Raw genomic sequence first — 22,279 nt, forward strand, 5'->3', positions numbered from 1 at the left:
TATTAAATTTCAAGAAATATGAAAACAAAGAGTTTCTAGAAGTTAATAAAAGAGTAGTTAAAGTAAGTCTGGACTCCTTGAAGGATGCAATTAGGGAATTAATAATTGGGAACAGGGAAAGGGCAGATAATTTACATTAAAAATTTGCATCAATCTTTAGTGTGAAGGACACCATAAACATCCTAAAGATAACAGATAGGTAAGGTAGTAATAGGAGAAACATTGCATAACAGATACTATCACGTGGGACAGAATATTTGACAAACTATCGGGACTAAAGTTGTCTGCTGACAATGTCCTGAAACGTGTGAACCATTGTGTTCTAAATAAAACAATATATGATACTTAATCAGCTCTTCCATATTAACTTGACTCAGTGGTAGTACTAGCTTCTGAGTTAGTACGTTATGTGTTAAAACCCCATTGAGCATACAGTGCAGGCTGACAGTCGGGCGAGAGAGTGCATTATGACTATGCAACCAGTGTTAATGCATCATGTTCTAACTTGCTATAATACAAATACACCTACACAATGGAAATAGCTGTTCATTCTTAGCATGATCATTTGTTAACTAATTTTATTTGCCTGTGTCAGATATTTCTTTTCACAGTCATATCTGTACAGATTGACACCAAATTAAGTGAGTAATATTTACTATCATGGTTCGAAAATATATAGGAGTCCCAAGCTGACCTTTTGTGTGGAATCCTGCTGCTGCAGGGATACTGAATTGTCAGAATTTCTATTTGTTAAAAGATCCATTCTGCTCTTTTAATTATGAATCTAAAAAAGGAATCCTACCAATCTGATGGTTGAATTTGCAATAGTTATATATCTTAAAGAGTTAATCAATTCTGTGGAATTCATTTTATATGCGAGTGGATTTAAAATAAGAAGCTCCACTTATGTGCACAATTACTTATTTAATGAAATTACCCTCTTTAAAGCTACGATCCTTATTGATCAATGTATAAAGATATTTCCACAAATGCAAAGTATATAGAAATTATACCACTTCTACATTTCTACATGTTGTGCCAAAAGTATTGGTGTTGAGAATTTATTCAAAAACACACACTCAGCAGTACAGGAAATGCCTAGTAATTACTGTAACTGAGACATATCCTATTCTTTGTAGGGAAGCATGGAATAGGCCAGGCCTTAATACACAATTGCCATCAATGCCAATCCATTTGAATAGTACTGGCATGATCCAAGAGATGCAAATTACATAATGTCAGATCTTGCTTTCCCTCACACAGAGATGGAACAACTTAACAAATGCAGCCCAATCAGAATTTTCAAATTCATCTGGCTAATGTTGGTAGAATCGAGTGGTTGGGTGAAAATGCAACATCTATCACTAGGTCACCTACTTACAAGATATATTAAGAAGGAAAGAAGAAAAAAAATAGTGAATTTACATAGTGCCTTCCAAAGTGCTTTGCCATAAGTGAGTTAATTTGGTTGTACAGTTAGTTCTTCTATACTGCAATAGTTGTGTTCTTGTGCAACCCCGCACTATAGAAATATCGCGCTTTAGAACCAGCGCTTAAAGTGTTGGTAATGCAATCGTGTAACAGCCAACACGTTTTAAAAGTTTGCGCTTCAGAAACAGCATTGCCAATTCGTCAATTGTGTTACAGCAAATTTGTGTTAATGAAATGTAGCAGAATGACCTGTAATTTAATTGTTACTGGGAAGGTAAATATAACAGCCAAATAAGTGAAGTCACCAGTTAGTCCTTTTAGTGCCATTGATTAAGGAGGAAATTCTGACCAGAGCATTTGAGCCTCCTTGTTCTTCCCTGTATAATGGCTTATGACCCTATGTCCATCTGAAGAAACAATCTGGATTTCAACTTGCCTTAATAGGAGGAATAAGAGAGCAAAAATCTATAAGGAGATCAGATTGAAAGTCAAAAGTAAGATGCTGAATTTTAAGGAAAAAACAAAAGCAAAAATGTTTACAAAGTTCTTTTGAGGAGCAATTAGATCACGCATCGTTCAATTTTGTAATGCTTAAGCCAGAAGAATCCCCTTAAAGTTGCAGTAAAAACAAACAGTAGTAGCTTGTAAATTGGCAATCACACTCCTAATACAAATTGGTTCTTGTCTTAGCAATGAGAACATAGGCTAAATGCTCCGTGATAATTTTCAGTTACATCCTTGACCTTAGTGACCTCATCTGTGTGAAAGTTGCAACAGGCCAGGTGCCTGGTTTGGTGCGAAGTACAAATTTATACATCTCAACCTCTTGGATATCTATTGTGTAATGCACATAATTGTAAAAAAAAACGATTTAGATTCAGTAAGTTAACGCATCAAATAAAGCACCATTATTTTGGCTGAAGTATATTGCCAAAAAGACAAAAAGATCAAGGAATGAGTATGCATGGCGTTTAGTATACAGTCTTCTGTTTCCATAAGATGTACCTTAGTAAATCCAGTGACCAAAAATACATTTTCAAACAGATTTACAAAATCAGATCAGAACAAACTCACAAATATATTACAAAAATACATCGAGAAGTAGGCCTTTGAGCATTTTGAGCCTGTTCCATATAGTTGATCTGCAACTTTGCTCTGCATACTTGTGTCCCATTACACATTTAGTTAACAAAGATCAATCTCAAATTATAATTAACTAGCACCGACTGCTGTTTGCAGAACAGAATTCCAGACTTCTCCAATCCTTTGTATGAAGAAGTGATTTGGACAAGTTGTTGGAGGGAATCCTGAAGGACAGGATGTACATATATTTGAAAAGGCAAGGACTGATTAGGGGTAGTCAACATGGTTTTATGCATGGGAAATCATGTCTCACAAAATTGATTGAGTTTCTTGAAGAAGTATCAAGGAGGATTGATGAGAGCAGAGTGGTAGATGTGATATATATGGATTTCAGTAAGGTGTTCGACAATATTCCCCATGGGAGACTGGTTAGCAAGGTTAGATCTCATGGAATACAGGGAGAACTAGCCACTTGGATACAGAATTGGCTCAAAGAAGACAGAGGGTGGTGGTGGAGGGTTGTTTTTCAGACTGGAGGCCTGTGACCAGTGGAGTACCACAAGGATCGGTGCTGGTTCCACTTCTTTTCATCATTAATATAAATGATTTGGATGTGAGCATAAGAGGTCTAGTTAGTAAGTTTGCAAAATTGGAAGTGTAGTGGACAGCGAAGAAGGTTACCTCATATTACAACGGGATCTTGATCAGATGGGCCAATGGGCTGAGAAGTGGCAGACTGAGTTTAATTCAGATAAATGCAAGGTGCTGCATTTTGGGAAAGCAAATCTTAGCAGGACTTATACACCTAATGGTAAGGTCCTAAGGAGTGTTGCTGAACAAAGAGACCTTGGAGTTCAGGTTCATAGCTCTTTGAAAGTGGCCTAACCAATGACCTGTACAGCCGCAGGTAGATAGGAGAGTGAAAAAGGCGTTTGGTATGCTTTCCTTTATTGGTCACTGTATTGAGTACAGGAGTTGGGAGGTCATGTTGCAGCAGTACAGGACATTGGTTAGGCCACTGTTGGAATATTGCATGCAATTCTGATCTCCTTCCTATTGGAAAGATGTTGTGAAACTTGAAAGGGTTTAGAAAAGACTTACAAGGCTGTTGTCAGGGTTGGATTATTTGAGGTATAGGGAGAGGCTGAACAGGCTGGGGTAGTTTTCCCTGGGGCGTTAGAGGCTGAGGGGTGACCTTATAGAGGTTTACAAAATCATGAGGGGCATGGATAGGATAAATAGACAAAGTCTTTTCCCTGAGGTGGGGAGTCCAGAACTAGAGAGCATAGGTTTAGGGTGAGTGGGGAAAGATATAAAAGAGACCTAAGGGGCAACATTTTCACGCAGAGAATGGTACGTGTATGGAATGAGCTGCCAGAGGAAGTGGTGGAGGCTAGTACAATTGCAACATTTAAGAGGCATTTGGATGGATATATGAATAGGAAAGGTTTAGAGGGATATGAGCCTGGTGCTGGCAGAGGACTAGATTGGGTTGGAATATCTGTTCAGCATGGATGGGTTTGACCGAAGGGTCTGTTTCCATGCTGTACATCTCTATGACTCTTACTCTGGTAATAATTTCTAAACTATCCCCCTCTACACCTAGACTCCTTAACCAGTGTAAATAGTTTTTCTTTATCTCCCTATCTATTCCCCTTAATGTCAGAAAACATCAATCAAATTATCCCTTTAAATTCTAAAGTGCAGAAACATGACTAATTTATGTAATCTTTTCTCATAATTTAATTCTTGGGATCCCATTATCAGTCTAGCTGTATGTCTGTGCTGTATGTTCTCTCAATCTAAGATGTGATGTTTGGATCTGTTCACCCATTTAGCCTAACTGGGTATTTGTATAGCTACAGTTTACCCTCTACAACCTTGTATTCCAACATTTTGTCAGAATTTTCATTGTTTTCTGTACATGTTCATGAAACATGAACACCGATGTCTCTTCTGAGATTTACCCTTTTTGTAATAAAAAGTACTCTGTTCTATCCTTTTTAGGAATACCTCACATTCACCTAGATTGAAATCTAGTTGCCACAATTTTGCCCACGATATCTAAATTTACTTTTGGATTTACAATGTCACATGCCTCTGTATCATCAGCAAATTTGGATTTGTGTTTTTCTATTCTACTACCCCTGTGTTAACAAATGCGGAAAATAGTTGCAATTCCAAAACAAAGTTATGTAGGAAACACTGGGCGCATATTGCCAATTCTTAACAAATTTAAATCATTTGTCCTCAATTCCATGAATTTTATAAAAAATGCCTTCAATTCTATGTTAGGATGTGTGTCTGGGTTTTTATTCACTACAGTCCGAACTTTCAGTGGGGATGGCAAGAAAAACAGGTGATGTTGGGATATCCATATACTGTCAATGCATAGTGTGTGTTTGTGTTTATGGCAATGCCCCATATTCCTCCCCCTCTCTACACAACATTCAACTCACACACACTCACTATCTCTTACATAGCTCAGTCTCTCTCTTTAATACACCTACATTAGTAAATTATCATAGAACTGCAGGTTTTATTAAAACCTGTGCCAGTTTAAAGTAATGGGTGGGGGTGATGGGGTGGTATCCTATACATTAACCCTGATTCCATTTACTGAATGCTGAGTTTTGACCGAATAACCACGACAGGCTCAGTGACAGGCTTGAGTTCTTTTGAACATTTCAGATCCTACTCAAATCTGTAACAATCTCTATTAGCAAATTATATCCATCTGCCTTAAATATTATAGAATACAGAAAGATGATCAAATAGACATAACAATTTAAGTTGACACAAACACAAGTCAACTTCTGAGGTTCTCTGTCAGAACAGTCGGCTACGTCCTGCTCCTCGGCCTCTACCTCTGGATACTTTAAAAGAGTCATTTTTATGAGATTTTTTGTGCCGTTCAACTTTAATCCAATCTCCTTCATTGGATTTGCTTTGCCTCTCTTTACCTGTGTCTTTTGTACTTTTAGTACCAGCACCTTTCATGCCTGAGACTCCATTAATATCTGTATCTAATTGTTGCTGAAATTGCTTTTGTAGGTTTCTGTCAGGGCCCCATGACCTAGCATGGTGAGAACGGGTGGATTGAGAATACCTCCTTTCTGATGATTGATATCCAGAGTAATGTCTCAGAGGTGTGCTTTTGCTTCTCTCCCTACCATATTCCTTACTCATGTGCCTATTTCCACTACCACGCATGAACACTGGGCTAACTCCTTTTTTACTAATGTGGTTAAATCCTTCAGAAGTGGTTGTTTTATTAAACAGGAAGTCATTGGACTCATTGCTCTGATAGCCACTGCTTTGTCTACTGGTAATATGGTCCCTCTCCAAAATGCTGTTTGAGGTGGTGCTTGACAGGCTGCTTCCTTCAGAGCTGAGGTGTACAGTAGAAAGACGACTGCATAACACTGGCGTTGTAGGTAGTGGGCTGGAGCTTTGTCTGGATTGAGTCAGAGGAGTAGCAATGTGGTATCTACTGGGGCTCTGCATACGTCTTACAACTGCTGCGTAAGTATCTTGATTAGCAAATAAATTAAACAATTGAGATTGTGTAATGGAAGTGGAAGTATTTTGGTTAGGAGGTAAAATGGCAGAATATTGTGATGAGTCGCCTGTTGATGTTCTGCGCAATTTTAAAGTATCAAACCATTGTTGACGAACATCTGGAATACAAAACATGTACAAAAAGTGTTGAGCACCTGAAATTAATAATTTTGAAGATAGTGTCTTTGCAAATAAAATCATTCGTGTTTATTCCTTGCTTATCAAGTCCACAAGTTCATAAAGGTGACTTTGACTTTAAAAAGTCATAATAAAATGTTCAAGAAACAGCAGTGCATGTATTTGGCTATATATTCACTTTTTATAATCCCTATAGTCGTAATTGATATCCAACTGCATTTGATCAAAAACTCCTGATCATAGCAACCTGGAACAAGTGATCAATGGATTGACTGAAGGTAGACTTTTAATGTTACCTCATTAAGGTTTTATTGTTGAGGAGAATCTGTTTTGAACAGTACATTTGTATAATATAAATTGAAATATTTTAAAATAAAGATTAATCTATGGTTGCTTCTGCAAGTTTCGTTTCTCATTTTTATACAGTTTAATCCACTTATATTCTAGATTTTGAACAACTACAATATAATTAGCATCCTAAAACAATATTATCCCATTGCTTGATGTAAGAATAAAAAACTGATTTGTACAAAACAGTTGTGCCATCACAAGTGGATTAACAGTCTAGCTTTAGGGAAGTTTGTATAAATTCTGCAGAGGTGATATTACAGTAAAGGCATTTGTCACTTTGGTAAAGTTATTTTGATTTCTGCCATAATATGTCAACACCATAACGCACTGGCAAATAATTTTCATAACACCTTACTTAACATGATTATAAACCTGTAATATGCACTGAAGATTAATTTCCAGAATTAATTTTTCATAAGAAAAACTGAAAAAAATTTAGTGTATATAAAAACCCATGTAACTGCCTGCTAGTAACTTGTAATATCTAAAATTCTGTATGTCAATTTAAAGGAGAGAAAGCAGCATTTCAATCACACAGTACTTAGGAGTTCTGAGAACTCATATCTACTTAAGTCAGATACATAATTGTAGTGGTAAATGAAATTTTTAAAAAAAATTAAGGATGATACAACATATTTAAAATTAAAAACAAAAAATACTGGAAATATTCAACTTTTCAGATGCAAAAGAAGCTTTTCATCTATGTTCCTCATAATGGTAATTTAGTGTATAAGAGGATATTTATGATATGTAGAAATCACGTACATGATTAATTTTTTCCTATTAATCTTTTCAAGCACATTGGCTATTTGCTCGTCTGTAGATCCAATAAAATTCACTGTTTTCTGGTGCAGAAACTAAACCACAATTCTTTGGATGTATAATAAGACAGTGGCTCAGGGATTTTCCAATCATCCAACACAACTTTTCCTTATTTAAGGAGGATCTAGTTGCATTGGTTTAGAAAAGGTGCATGAAGATATTAAAAGTTAATTTTCGGGATGTGAGCATTGCCTGAAGGACAACATTTATTTCTCATCCCTAACAGCCATTGAGAAGCATGCCAACAGATAATGTGTGGCTTGGAGAGGAACATGCATCTACAATCCTTGACCTTCTAGGCAGAAGAAGCAGTAGGATTGAAAGATACTCTCACAGAAAGTTTGGCCAGATGATGTAGTACCCCTGCTCCTATTTTTTCATGTTGTTACATATTGTCAGCAGATTGGCAAAGATACCATTACAGGCATTGAGACTCATGAAGAAGAAGATTCAAGACAGCTCCCAAAGAAATTCCTAGTATGACTTTGCCTCCAACATAGGGCCAAAAGAGGAAATGTTCCCTGATGTTTGCATAATGTTCAGCACTATTTGCAACTCCTTAGACATTAAAGCAGCCGATTTCATTTGCAGCAAAACCTGAACAATGTTCAAGCTTGGCCTGGTAAGTGGCAAGCTACAATTTCACGACCAGGCAATGGGCATTTCTTAGAAGAGAGGATCCAGCTATCTCACTCACTTTGATATTTAATTGCATTACAATCACTGATTTCCTTACTATCAACACTCTGATAGTTATCATTGGCTAGAAGTGGATCTGAACCGGCTACTTAATGACCGTGGATATTATAGCTGTGGAAATTCTGAGGCAAGGAACTTCTGAAGTGTGTCCACTTCCTACAAGACATAAAGCAGTAGTGTAATGGAATATTCCTCACTGGCCTGAATAAGTGAAGGTCCTAGAACACTCATGAAGTTCAACATTATGCAGGACAAATCTGCCTGCTGGATTGGCACCCCATTCACCATTTTTAACATTCACTACTTCCACCACTGATGTACAGTGGCAGCGATATCTACTATCTACAACAAGCACTGCAACAATCAACCAAGGCTCCTTCAACAGCAATTCTACATTCAATTCTACATTCTGTGCCACCTAGAAGGATAAAGACAGCAGATATATGGGAACATCATCACCAAGCCACACGGCATCCTGAACTCCCTTCCTAACAGCATTGTGGGTGTACTTGCACCAGATGACTGCAGTAGTTCAAGACAACAACTTGCTATCAATTTGAGGGCATTTAAGAATGGGCAATAAATGCTGGTGAGGTTGTGACACTCACAGACAATGAACAAATGAAATAAAAGGAATACTAGCATTAACATTAGAGGTACCACAACCTAATTTAACTCTAATGCATTTGCAGGAAGGCTTTCCAGCCTAGTTTTGATCTGAATAAATGTTAGTTAAAAAAAAAGTCTATAATACTGTTGGATTTTCTGTAGTTCTAGAAAGTAAAATTTAATGGGTTTAATAGATGACTTACTTAACTGGCACTTGCTCTGAAACTTGTTTTCTGTATTTGTTGGCATGGCTTGGATGACTAGCACCACTTCCTTCATTTCAACGTTGGCAGTACTCAGTGTGATAGTGTGGTTGTGCTTAGTTGTTTTTGGAGTTTTGACATCATTCTGTTGAATAATTTACAATAGAAAATTTTAGAGACATCTTAGAGATTCCAACAATGTCTTTAAAGATTCACTTTAACATTTTTCCCTCATATTTAAGCCCAATGATAAACATTTCCCACACTCCTGTGAGGTAAAGTCCCACCGGCGCCAGTCATTCTCTAATAACTTACGCAAGAAGGTAGTTTTCATACAACAGGTGAAAATCTGGAATAGATATCTAACTTTAGTGAGGCGAGAGGGAGAGGATGCAGGAAAAAGGGAAAATCACAGTCTAGCACGATCCTGTCTTTGTCTAGTATTTGCAGATGTGCATTTGCCAATTCTAGTGTCTTGCTTGTGATAAACTATCAAAACTCAACTTAGGGGTCAAATTTGTTCCTAATTGCTCATATAATAAAGACCTACATGAATAGTGCAATCTCCCACTGTGGCATTAGGGAACATTAATTTCTTCTGCTGAGTAATTATGCATTTACTTTAAATTGAACAGGCTCAAATTCTATTTGCATATCCAGAAGACAAGTGATCCAGGCAAAGGTTATTTAAAATAAGACGTTTGAAGACTGCTGATGAAATCATGATGTAGCCAATGTTAACCCAGGATTTTGAGGCCTTTTGTTGATGTTTACAAATTCATTTGCCTGCAGGACTAGCCAAAAAGACAAAAAAAAGAGAACCTAAAGATAATTCAAACTAATCCAAAAAAAGGGAAACATGAATTGAAAAAGAAAAATAACTTAGCAAACATTAGCCTAAGTGTATAAAATGCTAGACCAAAAATAACATATTTATATAGTGACTTTAGATGGAGTTACATTTTTAAACAGTGACATGTTCGTACAAGTAAGGACTGAACAATCGAAAGCAATGTTAAAATGTCACACAGATTTGTTTTTGTTCATGGGATGTGGGCATTGCTGGCTTGGCCAAGTTAATGAATGCCCATCTGTAATTGTGCAAAGCGAAGTTAGGAATCAATGTCTTTGCTGAGTATCTGAAGTTATATGTAGTTCAGACCAGGTAAGGACAGCAGATTTCCGTCTCTAATTGGTGGAGGGTTGCTTTTCAGACTGGAGGTCTGTGACCAGCCGTGTAATGCAGGGATTGGCGCTGGGTCCACCGCTTTTTGTCATTTATATAAATGATTTGGGTGTGAATATAGGAGGTATGGTTAATAGGATGATACCAAAATTGGTGGTGCAATGGACAGCGAAGAAAGTTACCTCAGCGTACAATGGGACTTTGATAAGATGGGCAATTGGGCAAAGGAGTGGCAGATGGAGTTAATCTAGATAAATGTAACATGCTACATTTTGGTAGAGCCTATCCACTTATTGGTAAGGTCCTGGGGAGTGTTGCTGTACAAAATAATCTACGGTTCATAGTTCCTTGAAAGTGGAGTCGCAGGTAGACAGAGTAGGGAAGGCGGCGTTTGGTACACTTTCCTTTATTAGTCAGTGCATTGAGTACAGAGATTGTGAGGTCATGTTGCAGATGGGTTGGTGCATCATGCATGTTTACAGGACATTGGTTAGGCCACTGTTGGAATACTGTATGCAGTTGGAAAGATGTTGTGAAACCTGAAAGGGTTCAGAAAGGAAATACATGGACATTGCCAGGGTTGGAAGATTTGAGCTATAGGGAGAGGCTGAATAGCCTGGGGCTATTTTCCCTGGAGTGTCGGATGCTGAGGGGTGATCTTATGGAGGTTTATAAAATCATGAGGGACATGGATAGGGTGAATAGACAAGGTCTTTTCCCTGTGGTGAGAGAGTCCAAAACTAGACGGCAGAGGTTTAAGGTGAGAGGGGAAAGATTTAAAAGGGATTTAAGGGGCAACCTTTTCAAGCAGAGCGTGGTGTGCATAAGGAATGAACTGCCAGAGGAAGTTGTATAGGCTGGTATAATTACAACATTTAAAAGGCATCTGGATGCAAATATGAATAGAAAGGGTTTAGAGAGATATGGGTCAAATGCTGGCTATTGGGATGAGATCAATTTAGGCTATCTGGTGAACATGGATGAGTTTGACCAAAGGGTCTGTTTCCATGCTGTACATCTCTATGATACTAAGAATATTAGAGTAATGGGTTTTCCAACAACCTTTATTGGCTACATGGTTACCATTAGGCTAGCTTTTTCTTATTGTTAGTATCTTAGAGGAGAAGAAGGCATTGGAAGTCAGCAAGCTCTAGTGTGAACTCAGTTGGTGAAATCATGACTATTATGGCTAGTGTATGGGTGTTTGCTGCCTGAGGTGAACCTTCAGCTTGGTTCCTGTGGCTTCAGTAGAACACAGGATTTTCAATGCTGAAAGAAAGAAAGAAATATTAAGTCATGACTGCACTCACTCTTGGTGCAGCAGTTGTCAGGATTAACAAAGATTAAATTAGTTCCTTTGAGGTTCGGATTACTTTCACTGGTGATTAGAAGGACAACGGGTGATCTGATTGAAGAATGGTCTTAACAAGGTTGATGTGAAAAAGGATGTTTTCCCTTGTGGGTGTTTGCAGAAAGAGGGGAAATGTTTTCTCTCAGAGTTTTCGAATTTTGGAACACTCTTTCAGAGATGCTGGAGACAGGACCAATTAATATTTTTAAGGAGGAGCTGGACAGATTCTTGTTAGGCAAGGGAATCAAAGGTTATTACTGGAAGATGAGTCCGTGAAAATAGGAAAGCAAGCAGATCACCTACTTTCTGATTAAATAACGGGGAGGATGAAAGGGCCAAATGGCTTATTTCTCCTCCCAATTTGTATGTTTATGGTCATAATTGATCATTTTCCCATCAGATCGCTTGGGGGTTGAATGACAGCTTGCATGGGGATGTGTCAAGGAACAATGAATCACCGTGTCATAAAAGGGAATGGTCCTCCAGAATGTGCAGCATTTTAGCTTGGGCATCATATTGCAGATGACAGAATATCTTATGTTAAATGTTGAGGTTGATTAGGTACAAGGTGAGTATAATCATAATTGGGAAACTGGGAAGGAATGTAAACATAAGAGCAAGAAACAGGACAGACCTGTTGGAAGGAACTAATAAATATGTTATTCATAGAATCCCTGCAATATGGAAGCAAGCCAATTGGCCCACTGAGTCCACACCAATCCTCCAAAGAGCATCCAACCAGACCAAACCCCCTACCCTATCCCAGTAACCCTGCATTTCCCATAGCTAATCAACCTAGCCTGCACATCACTGGGCACAATGAGCAATTTATCATGGCCAGTCCACCTAACCTGCATATCTTTGGACTGTGGGAGGAAATCAGAGCACCCAAAGAAAATCCACATAGACAGGGGGAGAATGTGCAAACTCCACAAATGCAGTCGCCCAATAGTGGAATCAAACCCGGGACACTGGCACTGTGAAGCAGCAGTGCTAACCCCTGAGCCATGGTGCCATGCCATCATGGATGTTTACCATAATGCATGGGAACCCAGAGATGAGAGGAGGAGGATGTTTTGGAAGCACTGGTGTGGAGGTACAAAGCTCAGAACTGATGTTGCATAAAAACCGAGTATTTTCTGTTTTCATGTGAGTTTGGAATACGTTTCATTGCAGAAATCCTTCATCAATACTGCAGATCATGTGGCAATTTTTGCTGAAAAGTGGAGATCGGTTAACTCAGTTGTCTAGATTCTGGATCAGTGGTGCTGGAAGAGCACAGCAATTCAGGCAGCATCCGAGGACAGGCAAAATCGACGTTTCGGGCAAAAGCCCTTCATCAGGAATAAAGGCAGAGAGCATGAAGCATGGAGAGATAAGCTAGAGGAGGGTGGGGGTGGGGAGAGAGTGGCATAGAGTACAATAGGTGAGTGGGGGAGGGGATGAAGGTGATAGGTCAGGGAGGAGAGAGTGGAGTGGATAGGTGGAAAAGGAGCTGGGCAGGTCGGACAAGTCCGGACAGGTCAGGGGATCGAGTTGCTGGAGGTTAGAAGCTAGGATGAGGTGGGGGAAGGGGAAATGAGGAAACTGTTGAAATCCACATTGATGCCCTGGGGTTGAAGTGTTCCGAGGCGGAAGATGAGGCGTTCTTCCTCCAGGCATCTGGTGGTGAGGGAGCGGCGGTGGAGGAGGCCCAGCACCTCCATATCCTCGGCAGAGTGGGAGGGGGAGTTGAAATGTTGAGCCACTGGGCGATTTGGTTGATTGGTGCGGGTGTCTCGGAGATGTTCCCTAAAGCGCTCTGCTAGGAGGCGCCCAGTCTCCCCAATGTAGAGGAGACCGCATCGGGAGCAACGGATACAATAGATGATATTAGTGGATGTGCAGGTAAAACTTTGATGGATGTGGAAAGCTCCTTTGGGGCCTTGGATAGAGGTGAGGGAGGAGGTGTGGGCGCAGGTTTTACAGTTCCTGCGGTGGCAGGGGAAAGTGCCAGGATGGGAGGGTGGGTCGTAGGGGGGCGTGGACCTGACCAGGTAGTCACGGAGGGAAGGTCTTTGCGGAAGGCGGAGAGGGGTGGGGAGGGAAATATATCCCTGGTGGTGGGGTCTGTTTGGAGGTGGCGGAAATGTCGGCGGATGATTTGGTTTATGCGAAGGTTGGTAGGGTGGAAGGTGAGCACCAGGGGCGTTCTGTCCTTGTTGCGGTTGGAGGGGTTGGGTCTGAGGGCGGAGGTGCGGGATGTGGATGAGATGCGTTGGAGGGCATCTTTAACCACGTGGGAAGGGAAATTGCGATCTCTAAAGAAGGAGGCCATCTGGGGTGTTCTATGGTGGAACCGCTCCTCCTGGGAGCAGATACGGTGGAGGCGGAGGAATTGGGAATACGGGATGGCATTTTTGCAAGAGGTAGGGTGGGAAGAGGTGTAATCCAGGTAGCTGTGGGAGTCGGTGGGTTTGTAGAAGATGTCAGTGTCAAGTCGGTCGTCACTGATGGAGATGGAGAGGTCCAGGAAGGCGAGGGAGGTGTCAGAGATGGTCCAGGTAAATTTAAGGTCAGGGTGGAATGTGTTGGTGAAGTTGATGAATTGCTCAACCTCCTCGTGGGAGCACGAGGTGGCGCCAATGCAGTCATCAATGTAGCGGAGGAAGAGGTGGGGAGTGGTGTCGGTGTAATTACGGAAGATCAACTGCTCTACGTAGCCAACAAAGAGACAGGCATAGCTGGGGCCCATACGTGTGCCCATGGCTACCCCTTTGGTCTGGAGGAAGTGGGAGGATTCAAAGGAGAAATTGTTAAGGGTGAGGACCAGTTCGGTCAAACGAATGAGAGTGTCGGTGGAGGGGTACTGTTGGGAACGTCTGGAGAGGAAAAAACGGAGGGCTTGGAGGCCCTGGTCATGGCGGATGGAGGTGTAGAGGGATTGGATATCCATGGTGAAGATGAGGCATTGGGGGCCGGGGAAACGGAAGTCTTGGAGGAGGTGGAGGGCGTGGGTGGTGTCTCGAACGTATGTGTGGATTTCCTGGACTAGGGGGGATAGGACAGTGTCGAGGTAGGTAGAGATGAGTTCAGTGGGGCAGGAGCATGCTGAGACAATGGGTCGGCCAGGGTGGTCAGGCTTGTGGATCTTGGGAAGGAGGTAGAACCGGGCAGTCTCTACCTACCTCGACACTGTCCTATCCCCCCTCCAACGCATCTCATCCATATCCCGCACCTCCGCCCTCAGACACAACCCCTCCAACCGCAACAAGGACAGAACGCCCCTGGTGCTCACCTTCCACCCTACCAACCTTCGCATAAACCAAATCATCCGCCGACATTTCCGCCACCTCCAAACAGACCCCACCACCAGGGATATATTTCCCTCCCCACCCATCTCCGCCTTCCACAAAGACCTTCCCTCCGTGACTACCTGGTCAGGTCCACGCCCCCCTACGACCCACCCTCCCATCCTGGCACTTTCCCCTGCCACCGCAGGAACTGTAAAACCTGCGCCCACACCTCCTCCCTCACCTCTATCCAAGGCCCCAAAGGAGCTTTCCACATCCATCAAAGTTTTACCTGCACATCCACTAATATCATCTATTGTATCCGTTGCTCCCGATGCGGTCTCCTCTACATTGGGGAGACTGGGCGCCTCCTAGCAGAGCGCTTTAGGGAACATCTCCGAGACACCCGCACCAATCAACCAAATCGCCCAGTGGCTCAACATTTCAACTCCCCCTCCCACTCTGCCGAGGATATGGAGGTGCTGGGCCTCCTCCACCGCCGCTCCCTCACCACCAGACGCCTGGAGGAAGAACGCCTCATCTTCCGCCTCGGAACACTTCAACCCCAGGGTATCAATGTGGATTTCAACAGTTTCCTCATTTCCCCTTCCCCCACCTCATCCTAGCTTCTAACCTCCAGCAACTCGATCCCCTGACCTGTCCGGACTTGTCCGACCTGCCCAGTTCCTTTTCCACCTATCCACTCCACCCTCTCCTCCCTGACCTATCACCTTCATCCCCTCCCCCACTCACCTATTGTACTCTATGCCACTCTCTCCCCACCCCCACCCTCCTCTAGCTTATCTCTCCACGCTTCAGGCTCTCTGCCTTTATTCCTGATGAAGGGCTTTTGCCCGAAACGTCGATTTTGCCTGTCCTCGGATGCTGCCTGAATTGCTGTGCTCTTCCAGCACCACTGATCCAGAATCTGGTTTCCAGCATCTGCTGTCATTGTTTTTACCTCAGTTGTCTAGATGGCCATCATGTGGATCAAATTAATGCCATCAGCATAGGATTCGATCAGTAGGGACCTTTTTAAGGTGCAGTGGTATATCCCTACCTCTGGACTGGGAGGTGTGCAAGTCCCATCTGGTCTGGAGGTGTGTAATAACATCTCTGAACAGATTGATTGGAAAAACAGGATTCAATCACTATTCCATTGAGATAGACTTGGCCTGCACTCTCACCCTGCTCATAGCAAAACAAAATCACGGTACTTTGCTGTAGTTCAGTGAATAATCACAAAAGACCTGTATTTGAGCTCAGAATGCAAGAGGAAGAAGAAAAGATGAAAAGTAATTTAAATTCTATCACTTTTGAATCAGATAGAAAAAGGGAATAAAACACTGTTGAAATTTGACCACACCAAATATCAAATACCTGAACTTGTACAGGATTATTGTGGGATCAGAATAAAACAAAACAGCACATGCATGCTGTTCAGACAGAGGTAACTTCAATTTTACGATTAAATAAACTGTATATTTTAGGTTCTGTTACACTACTTTTACTCTCACATTATCCTGCTCTGTGGCTCATATTTTGTATCTACTTAATACGAACACAAGGTCTTACCTATGGGAGGGAAAGAAAATTGGAGAGTTCAACTTGAACCGGTTCTATGTCCCTCCCAGCAGTTAGTTTCAGAATTGCATGAGTAACTGTGTGAAATTGGTTTGTCAGCCACTTTGACTGCAGAAAACTAATAACATGAGATTGGTGGGAGGGCTGGAATAGCCCAAGAGTCATTTTAAAAGATGGTGGCAGGGAGAATGAAATTATTTTGAAGACTGCCCCAAGTCACAGCAGAATTAATCTCCTCAGGATTCTCAAACCATTCTCAAAGCAGTATGTCTCAATCTGAAACTTCACATGGAACATATGTGGATCTTATAAGCATTTTATAAGAAAACAAACTGTTTAATTTCAAGACTTACCTCATAATTAACAATACATTCAACAATCTGGTTCTCACTGATTCCCACAATCCACTTCTCCATTAGGTAGGGAGGCTGTGAAAACAGAACATGTTCAGGTCCAAGACTTTAAGAATGTCCATTTAAGGGTTCCATCCAGCTGCCACTGGCACTTAATGTGGCGGGAGAGACTGTAGCTAATTGACCAGTCAACAAATTTCATTATACAGGCTGGGAAGGTTCCTCCTGAACTGAATACCAGGCACATCTGATATTCCCCGCCTTGCCCATCCCAAAACACATCCAATCTATCACAGCTCATCTCCTCAAAACCTGACTGCAGTACCAGCAATGGCAACTACACCCACTGGTGCTACCAGGACTTTGGGGACGCTAGCCTTTTATTGACCTACAACGGAGTCAGCTCTTCCTCTCCCTGAGGAGGGAAACTCCTGCCTCTGCCCTATTAATTGCTGTTCAGTGACTGCAGAGCAGCCAATCTTCCCACTCCGTGATGTTTTAGTTTGCAGGGAGGGGAAACAGGTTGCACATGAAGTAACTCCACAGTGGCCACTATCCCATCACAAAGTCACCCTTTATTTACACACGGAGAATTCTTGACACTGAACCAGCTTCCTCAGAGCCATCTCTCAGACTGAAGAGAACCTTTGACACTCCTGTTTATATCTGTCATATCCAGATTAACTGCCCCAGTCAGGGAACTCATATTCTATGAGGCCCACCTATCTGACCTCATTATAATCATTACAGCATGACACTCCATATAATCCAGCCCAGGATTTCCAGTTCTGACTACCATTTAGAGTTTACTATCTAAATGTTGGTTAGCTCAGTTGGCTGGACAGCTGATTTGCAATGCAGAAGGATGCCAACAGTGTGGGTTTCATTCCCATACTGCCTGAAGTCACTATGAAGGTCACAACTTCTCCACATCTCCCCTTGCCTGAGGCGCGGTGACTTTCAGCTTAAAGTACCAGCTGCTGTCTCTCTCTCTCTCTCTCTCTCTCTCTCTCTCATAAGACAGCTGCCCTATGGTCCTGTGGGAGTTTATCTTTAATATTTGAAACAAGCATTGTTAAGTAAATGTTTATATATATTGACTGATAACAAAATACTGTTGACTGTGACATCTCCTACTCCCAATGGACAATGACCACTTTAATAAATGGGTAGTGATTGGCTGCTAGTGGAGATGTCCATTCATATAGCATGTGCTTGAACATTATGGAGCCTGTTACCTAACTTTCAGCAAAATTAAATATACAAAGAATTAACTCTTTCAGCACAAAAGTGATCAAAAACTGATTAGAACTGTTCTTAAAAAGAACAAACTTTACATCATGACCTTATATTTAAAATGAATTTAAAAAGAACTTTCTCTATCTTGTGTTTCTTCATTTCTAGACTGGATAGAATGATTGAGAAGGAAGTGAGGTCTGCAAATTCTGGAGATCACAGTCAAAATGTTTGGTGCTGGAAAAACACAGCCAGTTGGGCAGCATCCGAACAGCAGGACAGTCAACGTTTCGAGCATAAGTTCTTTATCAGGAAGAGCTGATTAACAGCTTATGCTCAAAATGTTGCCTCTCCTGCCCCTTGGATGCTGCCTGACTGGCTGTGCTTTTCCAGCACCACACTTTTTGACTGAGAATGATCTAGAACACAATCATTCCTCTGGTCCTATGTGGATCAGAATATATATGAGAATCTTGGTAAATTTTATGACAGTTACATCTAGCAAAGAGGGTCGAGTTAACACTCCCATGGGTTTAATGTGAACAGTTATCTACATGGCCTGAAGTAATCATGTGTGATTTTCTATCTTCAAGCTAAAAGAGAGATTCTCCAGTGTTATTGCAAGCTTCCTTTGGAAAGTGGATAGCTGATGATTGTATTTGCTTGATAGTCATCATTTTCATTCTGTTTTCTACCCTTGTTCTGCCTATAAACTGCAACTGTCACACCAGCTAGGTCCTCATTTTCCTTTCTAAGTTCATCATCATTGCAGCTTTCCAAACTTCCTTGCTGAAATTTATGAAATTTCAGTTTTCACAGGAGTGAAGCTATCCTGGCTAGTCATGATTGATATCCCCAATGATTGACGCGTGTAATGCATTATTATTCATTGTCCTCTTCAACCTATCTAACAGTGATCAATGTAGCCAATTAGGCTCTATCATCTTTTCCATATTGTCAGCTCATGGAATGTCCCTAATTTGGTGTTGCTCCCAGCTGTTAGAGAGTTGTCTGCCTCAAAAGGTGTTTAAAGGTACCACACGCTACTTAATGATATAACACATGGTCTTGTATTTTTGAATTGGTATGGATATAGGTTTGGTTAACTAAATGTGTTGTTTTCTTAGGTTTTTTCTTCTCGTTGCCCTTTCCTGCCTTTGTCTGATCCTCATTTCCCATATTACTATTTTCTTTTCTTACCTTGTCCCTAACTGATAGAAAACAGAGGGTTGGGATAAAAAGGGTATTTTCAGGATGGCAACCTGTAATTAATGAATTTCCAGAGGGATTAGTGCTGGTGCACAATTATTTACAGCGAGTAAAGTGAATGTCAAGTTGTCAGATGACACAAAAAAAGGTGGGAAGGCATGTGGTGAGGATGACTCAAAGACTGAGTTGTGAAGGGATGTAGACAGATTAAATGAGTTGGCAAAAACTTGGCAGCTGGAATGTAATGAGGGTTTTTTTTTATAGGGAGGAGAATTGCAGAAAGGATTGTATTGAACAAGAAGTAGTCCATTGCAATGTCAGCAACTAGTTATAGGTTGCATTCATATGACAGACATCATGATAGAAACTATGATGCGTTAAAGAAGGCCACTCACCAACACCTTCTAAAGAGTTGGTAGGAGTGGGCAATAAATGCTAGCCTAATTAGCAATTTTTTTAAAACAGTGAATCGCTAGCATCATGTTTGTGCTTAAATTGTGCATTAAAGAGTTAGAGGGAAGTTTTGAGAAGACTTTTTCAAACAAAGGGGATTCGGACATGGAAATTCTCTGCCATCAGGAGTAGTTGAATTGAAGTCCTTTCAAACACAAACACAAGTATAAGAACATGGAGTCAAATCGGAAAGTGGGATTAAAACTATGGTGGTGTACGTGAAGCTGGAGCCTTGGGAGGTCTTGAAAGAATCAAATTTTTCCATCTATAGCATAGGTCTGGATTTTGCACTGAGGAGTGATGTAACAGTTTTTGTCAGTCACCTCATTTATAGTTACCCACAGATTTCTAGCAGATAAGTTCATGGAGATGTTCATTCATAAAGTGTGTTTGAAGGTATGGAGCTGCTACCTAACTTTCAGCAAAGGTATACATACAAAGAACAGTTAGCTCAGTTGGCTGGGTCAATGTTGTAATTCTATGAAATTTCCCCCACATCTCTGACTGCTGCTGAGGCACCCAGCCCTGGATTTACCTGTGCTCCTCAGCGTGGTGGAACTTCCTACAACTTTCGCTGATGCTGGTGGTACTATAGAGTTGGTGACCAATTGGATTGGCAGGCAGCTCAGAAACACTAGTCTTCCTCACAAGATTGGAGTAGAGGTAATGCCTTAAAACAATTAACACTGTTCCCAGTGTTAAATTGCTGAATGGCAGATGTAGGAATCATGGGTGAGACCCTCCCCCAATAAGTTTTAGCTAGATATGATGATGGATGGAGGCTAGGCTCAGTGATATCCCATAAAAGTCAGTCCCATGCGGTGTGTTAAAGAAGGATTAGGTAGTTGAAGAAAAGTGATACGAGGGGATTGGGAAACAAAGGAGCCACATGAAAGCAGGACTGCTGCTGTCATGAAGATTGTCATTGACATAAATAGGTTGGGTCAATGTTGTAATTCTATAAAATTTCCACTATGATACACAAGTGTCATTATGCTGCATTACTACTATAAGAAAGACTTGATTTACATCTTGAGTTACTTCATCGTAAATGAATTATTCTCAAGTTGCTTTTGTTTGTAGGTAAACAAGACAATTAAATTCAATGAATTTTATCTGCTCTTTGTGATACCTTTTGAGAAATACACATCGATTAGGCCATCAGAGGAACTTTCTTGCCATTCGGGTTATCTAAAGGAATTTTTTCGGATGGACAGAAAGGGTCTCAATAATATCTGTTGGCATGGGGCTTGCACTCTCAGTCTTCAGATTCAGAGACTAGATTGCTACTACTGACATAATCAGATACACTGTAATCTAAAATTAAAAATTACATCTTTACAACTGTGCGGCACGATTCAATCATTGTTCTGAAATACTAATAGTTGAGATCTGAAATACCAAAAAGGGATAAATACAAACCATTTATTCCTTCATTTTTATCTCCAAAAATAATTTACATTTAAACCATAAAGCTATAAATGTAGCAACATGGAGAATGTATGACCAAAAACATTGCAGGAAATTCTAATTCTTGTAAACTAGACTCCACTGTGCTGATATCATGACACCCATCTTAATTCAGAAAAATGCTTAAATACATTTACTCAAATGCTCAATATGAAATACATTTACAAAAAGGTCTGCACAAACATCTGTACCTTGGTTATTTTAATTATATCTGTGTCTTGCCGATTAGCATTGAAAGTTACATCTTTGATATAGGTCAACGCAACACTGTCACCATCCACTTCCACATACATTTTCCATTTAGAATCCTGACAAGAACAAAAACAAGTTGTAACAGGGTTTACATGAGTATGTCATCCCATCAAAGAGAAGCTTTACATCTATTTTACTGTCAGATTTTGACATATATAAATGCCAACTGTATCTTCTTTCAAAAGCATGATGACAAGCAATATTAGAAGTGAAACCAGGTAACAGATCTTGGTCAGATGGGGTTGGCCTGGCATTAAACTCAAAAACATTTCTTGTCATACTTGAATGCTCAAACACTTCAAAACTGAAACAATTATTTTTATTTACTATTAGACTAACCTTTTAAATATTTCTATATTTCAAAGTTCTTTTTGATTTAACCAAATTTATATTGTTTTATTTTACAAACAGGGATTTAGTTTATTGAAGAAATATATTGTTCACGTTTTCTGGTTTATAAACATGAGAAATAATGGTTATACAGAAGAGTGTGCCTTAATTGTTACAAATCTCTTATTCAGGGGCACATTGGATTACAAATATAATTTCACAATACTTTATTTTTCTAATATGGTTAGGAATATATAAGGAATAGTACTTGAAATTATTTTATTTATTTTAATTAATTTTGTACGAGTGAAAATCTACAAAACATTATTCACCATGTGAAAGGTGATTCAACAGCACAACCTAGAGGCTGCTATAGACATACAATAGTGTTATGTTAAAAATACACCAGGGATTAGTTCTTTGCAGAGAGATGTAGAAATTGATTATATAATCGAAACAAAAACATTTACCATTAATAAACATTCCCCAAATTGTGAAAACATTCCTCATGTATTAAATTGTCAAACTTGCACTACAATTGCTTTCAACCTGTAGAGAAACTGATTGAAGGTACTTAAATCCAGCAATATTAACAACATATTTATAAATACTAACTGACCAGTACAGCAATGCCATAGTCAACCTTGTATTTCCTAATAGACTGAATCTTTTCCCTCACAAAAGCA

General features: G+C 40.4%; 1 protein-coding gene across 6 annotated transcripts in view; it reads right to left on the reverse strand.

Moving 5' to 3' along the window:
* Window positions 1-2,386: 2,386 nt before the first annotated feature.
* The window catches only part of LOC122551555 (mitogen-activated protein kinase kinase kinase 20-like), a 143,682-nt gene continuing 123,789 nt past the window's right edge, over window positions 2,387-22,279 (reverse strand). For all 6 annotated transcript variants that reach the window (XM_087989015.1, XM_087989012.1, XM_087989014.1 and 3 more), the window contains 4 exons: window positions 21,203-21,319; window positions 16,644-16,718; window positions 8,898-9,042; window positions 2,387-6,194 (listed from right to left, as the gene is read on the reverse strand). In XM_087989015.1, coding sequence (XP_087845141.1) covers window positions 5,344-6,194; window positions 8,898-9,042; window positions 16,644-16,718; window positions 21,203-21,319 — 1,188 coding nt within the window. In that variant the 3' untranslated portion in view covers window positions 2,387-5,343. The remainder of the gene's footprint in view (window positions 6,195-8,897; window positions 9,043-16,643; window positions 16,719-21,202; window positions 21,320-22,279) is intronic.

This window comes from Chiloscyllium plagiosum, unplaced genomic scaffold (assembly GCF_037043375.1).
Source record: "Chiloscyllium plagiosum isolate Xiang-an unplaced genomic scaffold, Cpla_swu_hap1 HiC_scaffold_7, whole genome shotgun sequence".
NCBI classification, from domain to species: Eukaryota; Metazoa; Chordata; class Chondrichthyes; order Orectolobiformes; family Hemiscylliidae; genus Chiloscyllium; species Chiloscyllium plagiosum.